At 35.3% G+C, this 18373-nt stretch overlaps 4 protein-coding genes across 24 annotated transcripts; 3 read left to right on the forward strand and 1 right to left on the reverse strand.

Annotated features, from left to right (window-relative positions):
* Window positions 1-49: 49 nt before the first annotated feature.
* On the reverse strand, window positions 50-6355 carry LOC104823721 (serine/arginine repetitive matrix protein 1-like). Of its 21 annotated transcripts, none has more exons than XM_019203620.1 (21): window positions 6201-6353; window positions 5706-5798; window positions 5449-5541; window positions 5183-5275; window positions 4924-5016; window positions 4664-4756; window positions 3740-3832; window positions 3487-3579; window positions 3221-3313; window positions 2981-3073; window positions 2713-2805; window positions 2473-2565; window positions 2203-2292; window positions 1963-2055; window positions 1695-1787; window positions 1455-1547; window positions 1187-1279; window positions 947-1039; window positions 707-799; window positions 443-535; window positions 50-269 (listed from the first exon to the last, which is right to left on the reverse strand). In XM_019203620.1, exons 1-21 carry the CDS (start codon window positions 6304-6306, stop codon window positions 253-255), a joined length of 1887 nt encoding a protein of 628 aa, XP_019059165.1. In that variant the 5' UTR covers window positions 6307-6353; the 3' UTR covers window positions 50-252. The 21 variants fall into 21 exon arrangements, with proteins under 21 accessions (XP_019059165.1, XP_019059166.1, XP_019059163.1 ...); XM_019203621.1 differs by having other exon boundaries at window positions 1187-1276; window positions 2203-2295; XM_019203618.1 differs by having other exon boundaries at window positions 2203-2295; window positions 5183-5272; window positions 6201-6352.
* Window positions 6356-7700: 1345 nt separating this feature from the next.
* Window positions 7701-11943, forward strand: LOC104823722 (calreticulin-1-like). Its single transcript, XM_010555420.2, has 13 exons — window positions 7701-7846; window positions 8445-8552; window positions 8644-8836; window positions 8928-9186; window positions 9381-9485; window positions 9560-9646; window positions 9740-9797; window positions 10262-10329; window positions 10404-10499; window positions 10610-10657; window positions 11096-11125; window positions 11217-11345; window positions 11755-11943. Exons 1-13 carry the CDS (start codon window positions 7750-7752, stop codon window positions 11764-11766), a joined length of 1290 nt encoding a protein of 429 aa, XP_010553722.1. The 5' UTR covers window positions 7701-7749; the 3' UTR covers window positions 11767-11943.
* Window positions 11944-13316: 1373 nt separating this feature from the next.
* Window positions 13317-13941, forward strand: LOC104823723 (histone H3.2). The gene has a single exon (XM_019203641.1). It carries the CDS (start codon window positions 13401-13403, stop codon window positions 13809-13811), a length of 411 nt encoding a protein of 136 aa, XP_019059186.1. The 5' UTR covers window positions 13317-13400; the 3' UTR covers window positions 13812-13941.
* Window positions 13942-15334: 1393 nt separating this feature from the next.
* On the forward strand, window positions 15335-18373 carry LOC104823724 (probable protein phosphatase 2C 5). The gene is made up of 8 exons (XM_010555421.2): window positions 15335-15612; window positions 16207-16463; window positions 16602-16773; window positions 16861-17078; window positions 17215-17322; window positions 17403-17528; window positions 17637-17875; window positions 18017-18373. The coding sequence occupies exons 2-8, from the start codon at window positions 16254-16256 to the stop codon at window positions 18231-18233; spliced, it is 1290 nt and encodes a 429-aa protein (XP_010553723.1). The 5' UTR covers window positions 15335-15612; window positions 16207-16253; the 3' UTR covers window positions 18234-18373.

Raw genomic sequence — 18373 nt, forward strand, 5'->3', positions numbered from 1 at the left:
AAACCCGACCCAAGACAAAGCCCAATATTGGTAACAAAAATACTTTTTCTTAAAAAAATAAAGAAGCATTATATTAATAGTTTTCAAAATTCAGATACAAGGAGTATACTGTATAGAATACAAAGAATAGAAATGAAATTAATTGTGTAGACAAAATTGCATTGGTCAGATACATATCCTCGTGTTCGCCATGAGCCTTTTCTTGTGGAAAATACAAAACCCTAGACATTCCAACCTCCAGTTCCTTGAACTTCATCCTTCCCTCTCTTCTGTATCACATCATTTGCAATTTTACAACACATACATATGCGTAATTATAGGTATATATATATATATATATAAATAACGACGATCAGATTATTATTATATCCTCATCCGCTTTAAAAAAACGTCGAAGAATATTCATATCAAGAAAACAAAAAAAATGATAGTTAAGACTTACCATGTTTGCCATGACCTTTTTCTGACGGACTCGGTGAAACTTTAATATCGGAGAATCGTTCTCCCACGGATTGGAACTTAGTTTTATTCGCTTCTGCATCATACCATTTTAAAATTTTTAAATACATGCATACATAGAGATATAGGATAATATATTATATATCTAAATAGGGATGATCAAATTATTATTATCTTTTCTTATCCTTTATATTACCTATAAGAATATTGACATCAAGAAAACGTAAAAATGATAACTAAGACTTACCGTGTTTGCCATGATCTTTTTCTGGCGGACTCGGTGAAACTCTAACATTGAGAAATCGTTCTCCCACGGATTGAAACTTTGTCTTATCCGCTTCTGCATCATACCATTTGAAAATTTTAAATAAATATATACAAAGAGATATAGGTATATATAAATAGGGATGATCAAATTATTATTATCTTTTCATATCTCTTATATTACCTATAAGAAGAAAACGCAAAAATGATAACTAAGACTTACCGTGTTTGCCGTAACCTTTTTCTGGCGGACTTGGTGAAACCCTAATATTGGGAAACCGTTCTCCCACGGATTGGAACTTTGTCTTATCCGCTTCTGCATCATACCATTTGAAAATTTTAAATAAATACATACAAAGAGATATAGGTATATATAAATAGGGATGATCAAATTATTATTATCTTTTCATATCTCTTATATTACCTATAAGAAGAAAACACAAAAATGATAACTAAGACTTACCGTGTTTGCCGTGACCTTTTTCTGGCGGGCTCGGTGAAACTCTAATATTGGAGAATTGTTCTCCTACAGATTGCAACTTAGTCTTATCCGCTTCTGCATCATAACATTTGAAATTTTACTATACATGTATACATAGAGATATATGTATATATATATATACATATGTAAATAGGGATGGTCAAATTATTATTATATCCTCATATCTTTTATATTATATCGATGAATATTAATATCAATAAAACATAACAATGATAACAGGAACTCTTACCATGTTTGCCATGACCTTTTTCTGGCGGACTCGGTGAAACCCTAATATTGGGAAACCGTTCTCCCACGGATTGGAACTTTGTCTTATCCGCTTCTGCATCATACCATTTGAAAATTTTAAATAAATACATACAAAGAGATATAGGTATATATAAATAGGGATGATCAAATTATTATTATCTTTTCATATCTCTTATATTACCTATAAGAAGAAAACGCAAAAATGATAACTAAGACTTACCGTGTTTGCCGTGACCTTTTTCTGGCGGACTCGGTGAAACTCTAATATTGGAGAATTGTTCTCCTACAGATTGCAACTTAGTCTTATCCGCTTCTGCATCATAACATTTCAAATTTTACTATACATGTATACATAGAGATATATGTATATATATATATACATATGTAAATAGGGATGGTCAAATTATTATTATATCCTCATATCTTTTATATTATATCGATGAATATTAATATCAATAAAACATAACAATGATAACAGGAACTCTTACCATGTTTGCCATGATCTTTTTCTGGCGGACTCGGTGAAACCCTAATATTGGGAAACCGTTCTCCCACGGATTGGAACTTTGTCTTATCCGCTTCTGCATCATACCATTTGAAAATTTTAAATAAATACATACAAAGAGATATAGGTATATATAAATAGGGATGATCAAATTATTATTATCTTTTCATATCTCTTATATTACCTATAAGAAGAAAACGCAAAAATGATAACTAAGACTTACCGTGTTTGCCGTGACCTTTTTCTGGCGGACTCGGTGAAACTCTAATATTGGAGAATTGTTCTCCTACAGATTGCAACTTAGTCTTATCCGCTTCTGCATCATAACATTTCAAATTTTACTATACATGTATACATAGAGATATATGTATATATATATATATACATATGTAAATAGGGATGGTCAAATTATTATTATATCCTCATATCTTTTATATTATATCGATGAATATTAATATCAATAAAACATAACAATGATAACAGGAACTCTTACCATGTTTGCCATGACCTTTTTCTGGCGGACTCGGTGAAACCCTAATATTGGGAAACCGTTCTCCCACGGATTGGAACTTTGTCTTATCCGCTTCTGCATCATACCATTTGAAAATTTTAAATAAATACATACAAAGAGATATAGGTATATATAAATAGGGATGATCAAATTATTATTATCTTTTCATATCTCTTATATTACCTATAAGAAGAAAACGCAAAAATGATAACTAAGACTTACCGTGTTTGCCGTGACCTTTTTCTGGCGGACTCGGTGAAACTCTAATATTGGAGAATTGTTCTCCTACAGATTGCAACTTAGTCTTATCCGCTTCTGCATCATAACATTTCAAATTTTACTATACATGTATACATAGAGATATATGTATATATATATATACATATGTAAATAGGGATGGTCAAATTATTATTATATCCTCATATCTTTTATATTATATCGATGAATATTAATATCAATAAAACATAACAATGATAACAGGAACTCTTACCATGTTTGTCATGACCTTTTTCTGGCGGACTCGGTGAAACCCTAATATTGGGAAACCGTTCTCCCACGGATTGGAACTTTGTCTTATCCGCTTCTGCATCATACCATTTGAAAATTTTAAATAAATACATACAAAGAGATATAGGTATATATAAATAGGGATGATCAAATTATTATTATCTTTTCATATCTCTTATATTACCTATAAGAAGAAAACGCAAAAATGATAACTAAGACTTACCGTGTTTGCCGTGACCTTTTTCTGGCGGACTCGGTGAAACTCTAATATTGGAGAATTGTTCTCCTACTGATTGCAACTTAGTCTTATCCGCTTCTGCATCATAACATTTGAAATTTTACAATACATGTATACATAGAGATATATGTATATATATATACATATGTAAATAGGGATGGTCAAATTATTATTATATCCTCATATCTTTTATATTATATCGATGAATATTAATATCAATAAAACATAACAACGATAACTGGAACTCTTACCATGTTTGTCATGACCTTTTTCTGGCGGACTCGGTGAAACCCTAACATTGGGAAATCGTTCTCCCACGGATTGGAACTTTGTCTTATCCGCTTCTGCATCATACCATTTGAAAATTTTAAATAAATACATACTAAGAGATATAGGTATATATAAATAGAGATGCTCAAATTATTATTATCTTTTCATATCTCTTATATTACCTATAAGAATATTGATATCAAAGGAAACGCAAAAATGATAACTAAGACTTACCGTGTTTGCCATGACCTTTTTCTGGTGGACTCGGTGAAACTCTAACATTGGAGAATTGTTCTCCCACAGATTGCAACTTAGTCTTGTCCGCTTCTGCATCATAACATTGCAAATTTTACAATACATACATACATACACGTAGGGGTGGGCGTTTTAACCCGTAACCCGGGGGTTTGGAGGTACCCGGCTTAACAAGTACACGAATAAAGGGTACCCGAATATTAACGATGATTAGATCGAATATTAATAAGACTAAGTTTTCGACCCCCGAGTCCGAGTGGGGGTTTAATTATTTTACAAAGGGTACCGGGGGTACCCGGTATATTTGTTAAAAATCTAAAATATACTTTATATCTATAATATTTTTGTCTAAATTATTCTTATTATTTATTAAAATACTTTTATTTTAGTTCAATCTTTTTATGTTCTAAACCTTTCTATACAAAAATTTCATCATTTCAAATCTCATTCTATGTAATCGAATCAACCATTCATCTCTCTCTCAAAATTTTACTCATCTCTCTTCATCGTGAATTTTTCTCTTTATACTTTGACATCTCTCATTTGTATTTTCTATATCTATCATTTTATAATTCAAAATTTTATAAATCGTATGGGTCCAGGTACCCGTGAGTACAAGACCGAGAATCTCATTAAACCCGAGCTATAAGTACCCGGATTTTATGAAGCTAAGACTGAGATAATATTTTTGTAAAACCCGTGGTAATGAAGACGAGACAAGGTTTTCTAAAAATTGGGGGTACCCGACCCGTGCCCACCCCTACATACACGGAGATATATGCGTATACACATATGTAAATAGGGATGATCAAATTATTATTATATCCTCAAATCCTTTATATTATTTCGACGAATATTGATGTAAAAAAAACATAACAATGATAACTATTAACTAGGACTTACTGTGTTTGCCATGACTTTTTTCTGGCGGACTCGGTGAAACCCTAACATCGGGAAATTGTTCTCCCACGGATTGGAACTTAGTCTTATCCGCTTCTGCATCATACCATTTGAAAATTTTAAATACATGCATACACAAAGATATATGTATATATATATATATAAATAGAGATGATCAAATTATTATTCTCTCTTTCTATACCTTATATTACCTATACGAATATTGATATCAAGGTAACATAAAAATGATAACTAGGACTTACCGTGTTTGCCATGACCTTTTTCAGGCGGACTCGGTGAAACTCTAACATTGGAAAATCGTTCTCCCACAGATTGCAACTTAGTCTTATTTGCTTCTGCACCATAACATTGTAAATTTTACAATATATACATACACGAAGATATATGCATATATACATATGTAAATAGGGATGATCAAATTATTATTATATCATCATATCCTTTATATTATATCGATGAATATTGATATAAAAAAATATAAAAATGATAACTAGGAATTACCGTGTTTGCCGTGACCTTTTTCTGGCGGATTCGGTGAAACCCTAATATTGGGGAATCGTTCTCCCACATATTGCAATTTAGTCTTTTCCACTTCTACATCATACCATTTTAAATTTTACATTACATACATATACGCAAATATAGATTTAAAAATATAGACATATATAAGTATGGATAATCGAATTATTATTATCTTATCATATCCTTTATATTATTTTTAAAAATATTGATATCAAGAAAACGTAAACGTGATGATTAGGAATTACCGTGTTTGCCATGGCCTTTTTCTGGCGGACTCGGTGAAACCCTAACATCGGGGAATCGTTTTTCCATAGATTGAAACTTCATTTTATCCGCTTCTGCATCATATAATTTGAATACAATATACGTAGATATAGGTTTCTAAATATTTACATATATAAGTATGAATTATCAAATTATTATTATTATCTTATCATATCCTTTATATTATTTTAAAATATATTGATATCAAGGAAATGTAAATATGATGACTAGGAATTACCATGTTTGTCATGACCTTTTTCTGGAGGACTCGGTGAAACCCTAATATTGGAGAATCGTTCTCCCACAGATTGAAACTTCATCTTATCCGCGTCTACATCATACCATTTTAATAAATATATATATATATATATATATATATATATTCATACATGCAGATATGTGTTAATAAATGTATATATATACATTTTGTTGCGTCCTATAATTTATTTCAATAAAAAATCAATAAAAATCTGGATCGATTTGAGCGTACGAAACCGATGTAGAACATGTTGGGAATTTTTATTTTATTTTTATCATGAATGCATGGGTGGACCAAAATTTCGGGTTTGTATTGGGTACACATACATTCTGTTCGTGATGCATGTAGCATGTTTACACATAATTCTCCAAATCATAGAATCTTAGTACTTTTAACAAAAAAAAAAAAAAGAATCTAAGTAAAATTAAGGTTAAAAATCTTAAAAATGCCGAATAAATTATATGGAAGACTTACTGAGTTTGGGGTGGTGGGTTCGGCCGGCACAGGTTGTAGCCACATGAACACACAGAACGACAACAAGGAGCAGAATCGTCAAAGGGATTAACGGCCTTTCCGCCATTTTTTTAGTTTTTTTAATTATATTTACCGTTAATCCCTTTACGATTTGCCCTACTTCAGGTCTTAAGCGTACACGTATATATATATATAGAGGTACAACAAAAGCCAGATGCCATATGTAGATATGGCTATTTATGTGTATGACATTGCCATTTTTTTCGCTGCATCGTTCGATTTATAGCAAAACTTATTTGGTATCTTTATATTTTCGATTTGGTGTCTGGCGGACAATTTTTCTTTCGTTACACCATAGTATTTGTGAAATGTTTATGTACAATATATTTTTTTTGATCTATATATCATTCCCCCAATTTATTAATTTGAAACCGATTTGGTTCAATGCAATTTTAATTTTTAAAAATCAGTGCAGATAACATGACATATAATATGGATGATGATTTAGATTTTTTACCGTCAAATTATCGGTTTTTTTGCCAGATTCCGTTACATGATTAATGTTGTCATTTTTATTTGAAAAAAAAATATTAAAAGTTCAGATTTTATATATGATTTTTAAAAAAGTTAATATATTTGTTTGAAGTTTATACAAATAAAAGTATTCAATCAATATTTATCACATTAAACCAAATTGATGATTCGATATTCAATTCTACTAATATGGGTGGTCAATATAGTCAATAATCCAATATCTGAATTGAATAAACCATAATTATAATCGAGTCGAATTTGATATAAAAATAATAGTTATAAGTTTTTAAAATTCTAGTCGAACCAAAACGTTAAGGAAAAATAATCAGAAAACTGATTTTTTTTAAAAAGAATATTATTGCCAACAAAAACAACATAAACCAAAATAAAAACAAACCAAATTTGATATAATTTTCTAATCGAAATAACCAAATATTGAAAAGCTGGTAAATGAGATATTTTTCGAAATTATTTTCATTATTAAATTTAATTCAGATAGAGTAGCTTCAAATCTAATCTTCCGCAAACCAACCTCGGAATCATCAACATAAATAAGGTTGTCGGCCCAATTTTTATTTATTTATTTATTTTTTGTATTAATTGATCCTTTCAGAATTTTTTAGATGAACAACTTCGACGAATCCAACGGCTGCAATTGCATCCATTTCAACCAACCAATCTGTTATTTTTAATCAAAATACCCTCGAAATCAATCAGTATTTACTGACTCTACCTGACACCCACGAGTGGCGCCACGTGTACGCTCGTGCCTTTCGTTGGCCTCAGTTCTATTCGTAGACGAGGCCAATCCCGTAATTTCACGTCATCTCCAAGACAAGTAATGCTGGTGTGTATTCCATTTATTTGTCCACGTGGGTACACGTGGCAAGCCTTGTCAGCATGCAGCTCACTAGCACTTAGCAGCACCTCTCCCGGTATATATGATATATCTCTCGGCTTTTCCACAGCGTCAGTGGCTTGAGTCTCGGGGAAAAGCTCCGATCTGAGTTTAGCAATGGCGAAATTAAACCCTAGAATCGTTTCTCTGGTTCTTCTAAGTATCCTCGTCGCGATCGCCTCCGCTGAAGTTTTCTTTGAGGAGCGCTTCGATGGTATATATTTACTTCTCTCTATCTCTCTCTCTCTGTTGATGGGCTTTTCTTTTTGTTTCTCGGAGTACGATTGCTACATCGAATCGCTTTAGACGAGACGATGCTAGAAATGATGATCCATGTTCGATTGTGCGCCGATTTCCTGGTTTTTGGTCGGAGAAAAGTGATCGAAATGCTTGTTTGTGCGAAACGAGGATGATTGCATAGCAGATCTATGAATTTGTGGTTTCGGTTTTGCGTTAGTGTTCTCGGATGTGAAAATTCTGATGATTTTTGAGGAAATGGCCGACAATTTCTGTTGAGTATTGTGTATATGGGTTTATGGAGCTATAGATTTCGATCGATAATCAAGAATTCCGAGATGATCGTTTTCGTGCGATTGGTGTTTCGTGATCAGGAGGTTGGTATTATGTCTGATAATCTGAACTGTGTGAATGCTTGTTTTCTATGAATGGCGCTGATTTGTTCGCTCTATTTATTTTTTTTTTGGCATTAACTTCTTGGTGGGACTTAACTTTACTGATATATGTTTTCCACAAAAGGCTTTCCCTCATCTAACGTCTGTTCTCGATTTCATTTACTGTGTCTATTTCTGAAGATGGATGGGGGAACAGATGGGTTAAATCTGAATGGAAGAAAGATGACAACACTGCCGGGGAGTGGAACCACACCGCTGGCAAATGGTTCGGTGACGCTAACGACAAAGGTGCCTTTCTGGGCTAAAATTGTTCATTGACTTGCGCCTATACTTTCTATCGCCTTGTTAATGATTTGTTTTAACTTATGTTGTGTTTCAGGTATCCAGACTAGCGAGGACCACAGATTCTATGCCATTTCGGCGGAGTTCCCTGAATTCAGCAACAAGGACAAGACCCTAGTCTTCCAATTCTCTGTCAAGCACGAGCAGAAACTTGACTGTGGTGGTGGATACCTGAAGCTGCTCAGTGGTGATATTGACCAGAAGAAATTTGGTGGAGACAGTCCATACAGGTGTGTTTTGTATTTCAGTTTTCTCTTTCTGTAACCATCTCTATGTCAACATCCATGTTAAACCTGTTCCTAATCGGCGTTTGATCTGCAGCATCATGTTTGGTCCCGACATCTGTGGCTACAGCACAAAGAAAGTGCACGCAATCCTCACCTACAACGAAACGAACCACCTTATCAAGAAGGAGGTCCCATGCGAGACTGACCAGCTCACTCATGTGTACACATTCATCCTCCGCCCAGATGTTACTTACAGCATTCTCATTGACAATGTGGAGAAACAAACTGGCAGCCTGTACTCTGACTGGGATCTTCTCCCATCAAAGAAAATCAAAGACCCTGAAGCCAAAAAGGTAATTTGCTAATGTACTGTTTAGTTGCATTATCTATCTGTTCTGTCTTGTAGTATTTGTTGCCAGTAACCACAAATAACCCTCTCATGGGCCAAACTATGGAATATCACCTTTAGATCAAACATCCGCCGCATTCACTGAATATGACTAAATGTATGCTAACATCTATTATACCGTTGACTCTCGTCTTGCAGCCTGAGGACTGGGATGACAAAGAGTACATTCCTGATCCAGAAGACAAGAAACCAGAGGGATATGATGACATCCCGAAGGAGATCCCAGACCCCGATGCCAATAAGGTTAGATCCCGAGAACTATATAAATCTTTTGCTGGTCCAACTTGGCTGATATTTTTCCATGTACTTTCTGTTAGCCTGATGACTGGGATGATGAAGAGGATGGTGAATGGACCGCCCCGACCCTTCCCAACCCTGAGTACAAGGGTGAATGGAAACCCAAGGTTTGTTTTATTTGCTATAAGAAAGTATATCAGCCATTGTAGTAGTTGACTCTATTCTACTCCTTACGAGTCTCATATCGCTTCGCTCCACAGGAAATCAAGAACCCCGACTACAAAGGCAAGTGGAAGTCTCCGATGATTGACAACCCTGGTAGTTTTCTCACCATACTTCCTTTATTTGTCTACTTTCACATTGTTATTATGGATGGTCGTTTGTCCAGAATCATGTATCCTGGATTTAACACATAGATCATTAATACAAATCTTATAAAAAATACACACACACACACAAATCATTAAGAGGTATTGACATCAGGGCAAAACATATCATGACATCATGATTGTTTGATGAACTCTGGGATTAAGTACTCCCAATCTGATGTGTTTACCAAGAAATCTTCACATGAGATTTCTTCAAAATATAGGCAGAGAGATGTACTTACCATGATTAAGTTATATAACTTTGAAAAACTTGATTTATTTAGATAGAAAACAGATGTATAATAATTTCATAAATTTGATATACATTTCATGTGCATAAGTAGATGGGAAGTTAGTTACCCATGGACTGATATCCAACATACATTTACGCCTAACTTCAACAATCTCATGCAGATTTCAAGGATGACCCAGATCTCTATGTCTACCCGAAATTGAAGTACGTCGGGATCGAGTTGTGGCAGGTAATGATATTTTTCCTTCCACCGACTAATCGTATCACCTTCAATCATGGGCTTGACTTCTCTTTTTTGGTCAGGTAAAATCTGGATCATTGTTCGACAACGTCTTGGTTTGTGATGACCCAGAGTACGCCAAGAAGTTTGCTGAGGAGACATGGGGCAAGCACAAAGACGTAAGATACATACATATATCCCCACTCTTTCTGTCTGCAATACCCATCTCCAGTACTAAAATTTTCTTATGATTTATTGACCGGATCCAACGCAAACCTCGTTTTAACAGGCTGAGAAGGCAGCTTTTGATGAGGCTGAGAAGACGAGGGAAGAAGAGGTAACTAACTACATATCCTTTCCACCTCATAATTTTCTTTGAAATTATATGTGAACGCAGGAATCACTTGCAACTTGTTCGAATCAAAATCAAACCGATTTTTCTGGATATTTAGAGCATATTCATTCAGTAGGGGTAGTCATTTTGGATTTCAGGCTTGGGTTTTTGAATTTTAGTAAAACTAGAACTATTCGATTTGTATATTTGATTTGGATCGGTTTCGATTTTTATTGATAAAAATGTTAACTTTCCAAATGAATGATTGGTTTTTCCGGTCTCTTTATTCGGTTCTGTTTAGATTTTTCGGCTTAGTAAAATTATATCCGATCTGTTTTTATGTTAGACACAGTTAAAGGTTTATGAAGTTCTGCATCTTGTAATCAAATTACACCAATGAGAACATGTTTTTTTGTTTGTTTGTGTTATTTCCTAAACCAGGAATCAAAGGATGATCCAGTTGAGTCCGATGTAAGCCCTTCCTCCATCCTCTCTCTCTCTCTCTCTATATATATATATATATATATGGATAATTGTTTCATTGTTTGTTTTATGCACAAAGGCTGAGGAAGAAGGAGGAGACGATGAGGATGAGAATGGAGAAGACTCCGACAACGAATCTAAGACGGAGGAGACCAAAGCAGAAGAAGAGGAGACAACCTCCGACAAGGAGGAAGCTGCCGCCTCTCATGTATGTCTTTTCTTAAACTCCCCACCCCCCAATCTTTTTTCTGATCACACAAATACAAAAAGTATATCCTTACACTACGGCTGATCTCCGTTTCTAATTCTAAACCAAAATTGCTGTCTGGAAAACGTATTCCACGTTGTATGTACATATGGCATTCTGGGTTTAGGGTCCAAGATTTTTCCTTTCCATTCAGAGTTTTTTTTTATTGAATTAGATTCGTTTTTTTATTGATAAACATACTAAGTTTTTAGAGATCTTTTTGAATTTTTATTTAATTTTACATCCCATTCAATTCGGTTATTTTATTTTTAAAAAAATCATTTTTTGGGTTTTATAAGTATAATGAATTGTTTTTAGAGGCAAAGTCTGAATGGTTTGGGTTGTTATGGTGTGATTGTGGTGTGTGCAGGACGAGCTCTAAGCATTTTAGATTGGAAGAAGGAAGATTCACGAGGACCCAAATTTTTTTCTTTTTCCTTTTTTTTTTTATTAAATGGATTTTGTTTATAGGAGAAACAAATGTGTGGTGGATTAGTAGAAAACCCAATCTTTGTTTTAGACAAATCATGTCGTCTAATACAAGTTTTTATCTCCTCTACGTATGCCAAATTTGAACTTTGGATTCAACCAAAAAAAAAAAAATTTGAACTTTGGAAGACAAATAATAGAGGCTCCTCGACCCAATTCCATCCCACCGGAAATTACGCAAATCAATCTTTTCACTTATGTTCATCGCGTCGAATACACGCGCTCGAAATACGGAAAAATTGTAATCGAATATCCTGAAAGAGGTCCCAGACTAATTTGTCGTGTGAGACAAGTTGGATTTTTGCAATAAAATGAAAATAATTTTTGATATTTTCATTATATATATATATATATATATATTGCTAAAAACCCTAAATTATTATTTATTCAGATAGATCTTCCAGATAATGGTCATGAAATTGTCCACTGCCTGCTACTAAAATGCAACGTCAATGATGATTAATCGAATATATGCAGATATACTATATAATTATGTACGAGTAATCTTGTTATATTTTTCAATTTTTGATTGAGTTATAATAAACTAATATTTTCAAACAACTCAAGCTTATTGCAACTTTTGGACCAATGTTGACAAATGAGATCTTGATTAAGGTAATTTCTTTATAATAATTTTATTTTACCACGGGCCAATATCATTCCAATTTCTCATTTAAAAAACGTGTGTGTGTGGTGTAGTATTGTCTTGGTTGTTTTTGTATATATAAATAATACAAGTTTCCTATATTAATACAATAAACATTAACGCAAATTCATGGGATATTCTTATGTCAATTAACAGAATGGTTGCAGAATTACACTGTTCGTAAATTTGCCGTGATTTGTTGATTGATAAATAATAGATTAACCAGAGGGAGATCAACAACTATATTAGTGATAAATGTAATAAATATTAATATTCTAGTTTAGAATTAAGAATGTTGGGGATGAAGTTGTACATTATATGATCAGGTGTGTGTGTCACGCCCACATGAGTGCCTCGAAAGCAAAATTTTGCAATGATCTTGTCTGATCGTTTCCTTTTACAGCCTGCCACGTGTCGCAATATCAAAATTTTGAAATTAGGCACTGAACAATGTTTAAAAAAAGAAAAACTCGAGCTACCGTACAGGTATCATTTAATGGGCCTTCACGGGCTTCTTCTCCCATGATCCAACTTCCAGTGAAAGCCTGTAAATAATACTCGACTCCTATTGGTCATTACACATTGACTCGGATAACAATCACGCACCTGATTGAAACCGTTTGATTCGTTGATGTCTATTCACGTGGATCGGTATCTAAATCTTCTTATGTCCGTCGATTAAAAACCATCTAACGGTTTAAAAAGGACTCTCTAAAATCATTTTTAAAAAAACGTAAAATATTTTCCCGCTTCTCGTTACTCTTTTATATAAATACCCTCTCTGATCTTACCAATTTCGCAATCAAATCCCCGCTCTCTTATTTTCATTCCCTTCCCGAGAAAACTCCTGTGATCTTCCATATCGTTTCTCCTCTTTCGCAATGGCGCGTACCAAGCAGACCGCGAGGAAGTCCACCGGAGGAAAAGCTCCGAGGAAGCAACTGGCGACGAAGGCAGCGAGAAAATCGGCTCCGGCGACCGGAGGAGTGAAGAAGCCGCACAGATTCAGGCCGGGGACGGTGGCGTTGAGGGAGATCAGGAAATACCAGAAGAGCACAGAGCTTCTGATCCGAAAACTGCCGTTTCAGAGATTGGTGAGAGAGATCGCGCAGGACTTCAAGACAGATCTGCGTTTTCAGAGCAGCGCAGTGGCAGCTCTCCAGGAAGCGGCCGAGGCGTACCTCGTCGGATTATTTGAAGACACGAATCTGTGCGCGATTCACGCGAAGAGGGTGACGATAATGCCGAAGGATATTCAACTCGCTAGGAGAATCAGAGGTGAACGTGCGTAGGGAAAAGATTTAGCGCCATTAGAACCCTAAATCGAAAGATAATTTGTAGGCGTGTAATCTCTGATGTATGGAATCTCCTTGTTAATCGTATTCTGAACATGAATGTTTCGATTATTACTGTTTAAATGTACGTCGAATCATCCGCTCCGTTACACAACACCCAAAACTACGAATATCATAATATTGCGATATTTCATTTCTTATGCATACGCCTTTTAAACTAATACAAATACATTATATAAAAATAAAATAAAATGTGTAAACAATTAATTTCCAAAGTCCACTACAGAACCGCCTATTTTTAAAAATTATTCCATAAAATATTTTCGAGATTAATCGAATAATTACAGGGATGTTAAAGTCCGAGCGGATATATATAGTCGGTTACCCCCTATTTACGATTCTCAATTGGAATATATATATATATATATATCATGCTAACTAGCATGGCGGTCCAATTATTCCTAAAGAAAATTTAAACCACTCTTTTAATAATGACTGCGTGTTTAATTAAAACTAGATTGACTTAACGAAAAATTATAAAGAAATCCTACAAATTTGAAATAAGTACAATTTAGTAAAATTAATTAAAAAAATTTAATATCATTATAAAATCAAATGTATTCGGACATATCTGATTTATGGAAATGAAAAATTTCTGTATATAGATACCAGCTTATTCGAATACCTAAAGTAAATACTATAAAGTATCAAATCGAAGCTACATTTGAATTTATTTATATGAATTATATTTTTTTTTAAAAGAATGATGTAAATTATGGAAAACATCGTGATTTAAGGAGTTTTGCTACAATTTGGATATTGACGCGTAGGGAGAATAATATAATCTACATAAACAGCTTTCTTTCATTCTTGACAGCTGTTCTCTGGGCCCCATTTCTCATGAGTGGCTATTACCATACAATGTGGGTCCCACTTCCACATGGTCACGTCAGCACATGTTTTCCCCCTTTTTTTTTTTTAATTATAAAAACTTTTAAACAACCCAATATTTATAGAAGAAAATACACCTTTAAGGGCTTTCTTTCTTTTCACAATTTATATATTGTGCAAGTCCATTTCACAATAATAAACTATAAGCAATGCAAAAGAGAAGACTGTTTACGAGCAACAAAGAAGTAAAATATATTACGAATATGGACATCCGATTATTATTTTCAGAAGTAGATAGAAAATTTTTATTTCATTTTTGTAATATATATATTTTTTCAATATAAATTTTCTTTTTTACTTACCTTTTTTTTTGTATATATATTTCCACGAAAATATTTTTTTATCATGAGCAAGCGAAATCTGTAATCTCACGAAAATTTGTAACAAAATCTTAAATTTATTTGTAATATATTGTTTTTGGTAATTACGGCTATTTTTTTTTGTAGACTTGGCAAATAGATCGTTCCACTTGCAAAAATTTTATGAACAGGCGTCATGCGTACAAGGGTGTTTTCGTCTTTTACAAAAAATCTTTTTTTAATAAATCCCTCCCTTTTCTCTCTCTCTCTCACTCTCTTCTCTCTCTCTCTCTCTCTCTCTCTCTCTCGTACCCGCGTCCCTTCTCTCTCTAGATTTCTCTTCCAGTCGAAATCACAATCTCTGCAACCTCACTTACTCTATATCGATAATCTGGTCACGTGCTTTCGCTGTGGTCTTTTTCAGTTTGATCTCCGGATACCGGCCGGAAAATGCTTCCGGAAGTTCCGGCGAGTTCGACTGAGTCGTCAGTGCGCTATCTTCTCCTACTGGGATCTAGTGTTTGATATTTTGCTACGATTTCTTCTCGGTGAGTTTCTAGGGTTCTTACTGGCCATTGCCAAGAATCTCAATGGAGTTTTGTCCTCTGATGTTGTTGTTGACTCGATTCCTGTGTTTCGCTTTTTGTTGCATCTGAAATGAAACCTAGTTCGGTGGAGATTTAAGTTAGTCTCAGTAGATTAGGGTTTTCTTCAGCATTTCCTTAAGATTTTCTGTTTGGTTGGTTTGATTTACAAAAATGAATTTACTTGTCTAAGACTTATAAACTGGTGCGGATTTTTGGGAATTTGATATAAAATGGACACCAGGTGCTTGCGTGTGGGTGTGACTGGATAGATCTTAGTAGGTGACCAAATTTATCTCTTTTATTTTTTTCTGGGAATCATGTGTTTGCAATTGTTTGTTTTCGGCTTATCAGAATTTGTCTAGATGATAAGCATCTAAATCTTCGCATCTCTTGGTGGAGTAAACCGTAATGACAATGTTGTTCTCCTGAAAAATGGATTCATATAGTTATTAGCATCTGTCCGACTTGTATCGGCTCCTCTAAAGAATCTCTGTGTAAACAAGAGCTTTTCATAGTGTGGAGAAAGGCGTGACATATCTTTATTGGGAATGGTAGGATATCCTTTACCATTGGGTTCAGCAAATGTTGAAGCCTATACTAAGATGAGCCTCCCTAAAGCATCAAAGCCAAAACCTCCACTTGTTCCTCTCGCTGCCCTGATTGGTAGGGAGCTTAGGGGCGAGAAAGACGAGAAACCTTTTATCAAGTATTGTCAGGCTGCTCTCGCTAAGAAAGGAGAGGACTACTTTCTGATCAAACCTGATTGCCAGAGGATTCCTGGTGATCCCTCGACATCGTTTTCAGTTTTCGCGGTAATTAGTTTTGTTGGGATCTCGTATTCATTGGAGTTATTCATGTCTGGCTTCTTCTTTGTAGCCAGGAATGGCATTTCCGGACGTTCCATTAATTATGTCATCCACAAAGATTCTTACTACGCGTTTTGTTGGCAGATTTTTGACGGGCATAATGGTATTTCTGCTGCCATATTTGCTAAGGAACATCTGCTGGATAATGTCTTGAGTGCGATCCCTCAAGGTGTGTCTCGGGATGAGTGGCTTAAAGCTCTTCCCCGGGCTCTGGTTGCAGGCTTTGTTAAAACCGACATAGAATTTCAGCAGAAAGGTAATATGCTCTTTACTGCAAGGCCTCGTTGTTTTTGGTGTTTTTGCTCAAGCAAGTTCTTATCGTTATGATTCAATGTGCTTACAGGGGAAACTTCTGGAACAACAGTAACATTTGTTCTGATTGATGGTTGGACTATAACTGTTGCCTCGGTTGGAGACTCTCGATGCATATTGGACACCCAAGGTGGTGTGGTTTCTCTACTGACCGTTGATCACAGGTTAGAGGAGAATGTCGAAGAGAGAGATCGTGTTACTGCAAGTGGTGGTGAGGTCGGGAGGCTCAATGTCTTTGGTGGAAATGGGGTATGATCATGTCCTCGATATTAAATCCATGTTTCACCTTATTCCTTTATGGTGGGTGTGGGTCTGTGCTGGGCCATATAGGTGTTGGATTTGGGATTATCTTAATTTCATGTGCTTTCCTCGTGGTGACTCAAAGGTTGGTCCACTTCGTTGCTGGCCTGGTGGCTTGTGTCTTTCAAGATCCATTGGTGATACTGATGTGGGAGAATTCATTGTTCCAATACCGCATGTTAAGCAAGTGAAAGTAAGTACATGTACCATCGTCAATATCATCAATACTTGCGCAAGTTACTGAACGAGGTTGCATCTCCATACCCATCTCAGATTTCAGATGCTGGAGGGAGACTCATTATTGCTTCAGATGGTATCTGGGATGCACTATCTTCTGATATGGCAGCCAAATCTTGTCGTGGTTTACCCACTGAGCTTGCCGCTAAACTTGTCGTTAAGGTTGTTTACAAACTTCGGTAATTTGTAAATAGTATATAAGGTCCTCTGTTCTAGAAATCTCTCCCATTCATATTCTTTAATGCCAGTGCTTGCACCTACTTTATTCAGGAAGCGTTACGGACAAGAGGATTGAAGGATGATACAACCTGTCTGGTTGTGGATCTCGTTCCTTCCGATAATCTTGTCTTGCCACCAACACTAACACCTAGGAAGAAGCAGAGTGCATTCAGCTCATTCCTCTTCGGCAAGAAACCTAAGAATGTCAATAACAAAACTGGAAACAAGCTCTCTGCTGTTGGAGTGGTAGAAGAATTGTTCGAAGAAGGTTCTGCCGTACTTGCAGAAAGGTACCAACTTATCAGAAATGATCATTTCCAAACTAACTAACTTTAAGCCCCTATATTGAAATGCATTTGTATACCCCATTATGCAACCGAGAATTGTTGGTATTAGATTACCAGCCTTTTGCGGGTGGTTTGAAATTCCAGGTTGGGCAAGGATATTCCCTCGAATACAGACACCGGACTCTTAAAGTGTGCAGTTTGTCAAGCAGATGAGTCTCCTGCAGAAGGATTATCAATCGATGGAGGAGGGGCTCTCCTCTTGTCAGCTTCAAAGCGATGGGAAGGGCCGTTCCTTTGCACAAACTGCAAGAAGAAGAAAGATGCCATGGAAGGCAAAAGACCCCAAGTCAAGCTTCGATGAACCACCTGACCCGAAACCAAGATCGGGATAAGAATCATAGTAAATTTGCCCGTTTCTTATTTCATCTGATCTCTGGATTCTTCCAAGGATTCGGCGATTGGAACAGTAGTAGCAGTAATAGAGTGGGGGGGGGGGGGGGG

Source organism: Tarenaya hassleriana, unplaced genomic scaffold (genome assembly GCF_000463585.1).
Source record: "Tarenaya hassleriana unplaced genomic scaffold, ASM46358v1 Cleome4, whole genome shotgun sequence".
In the NCBI taxonomy this organism is placed as follows: domain Eukaryota; kingdom Viridiplantae; phylum Streptophyta; class Magnoliopsida; order Brassicales; family Cleomaceae; genus Tarenaya; species Tarenaya hassleriana.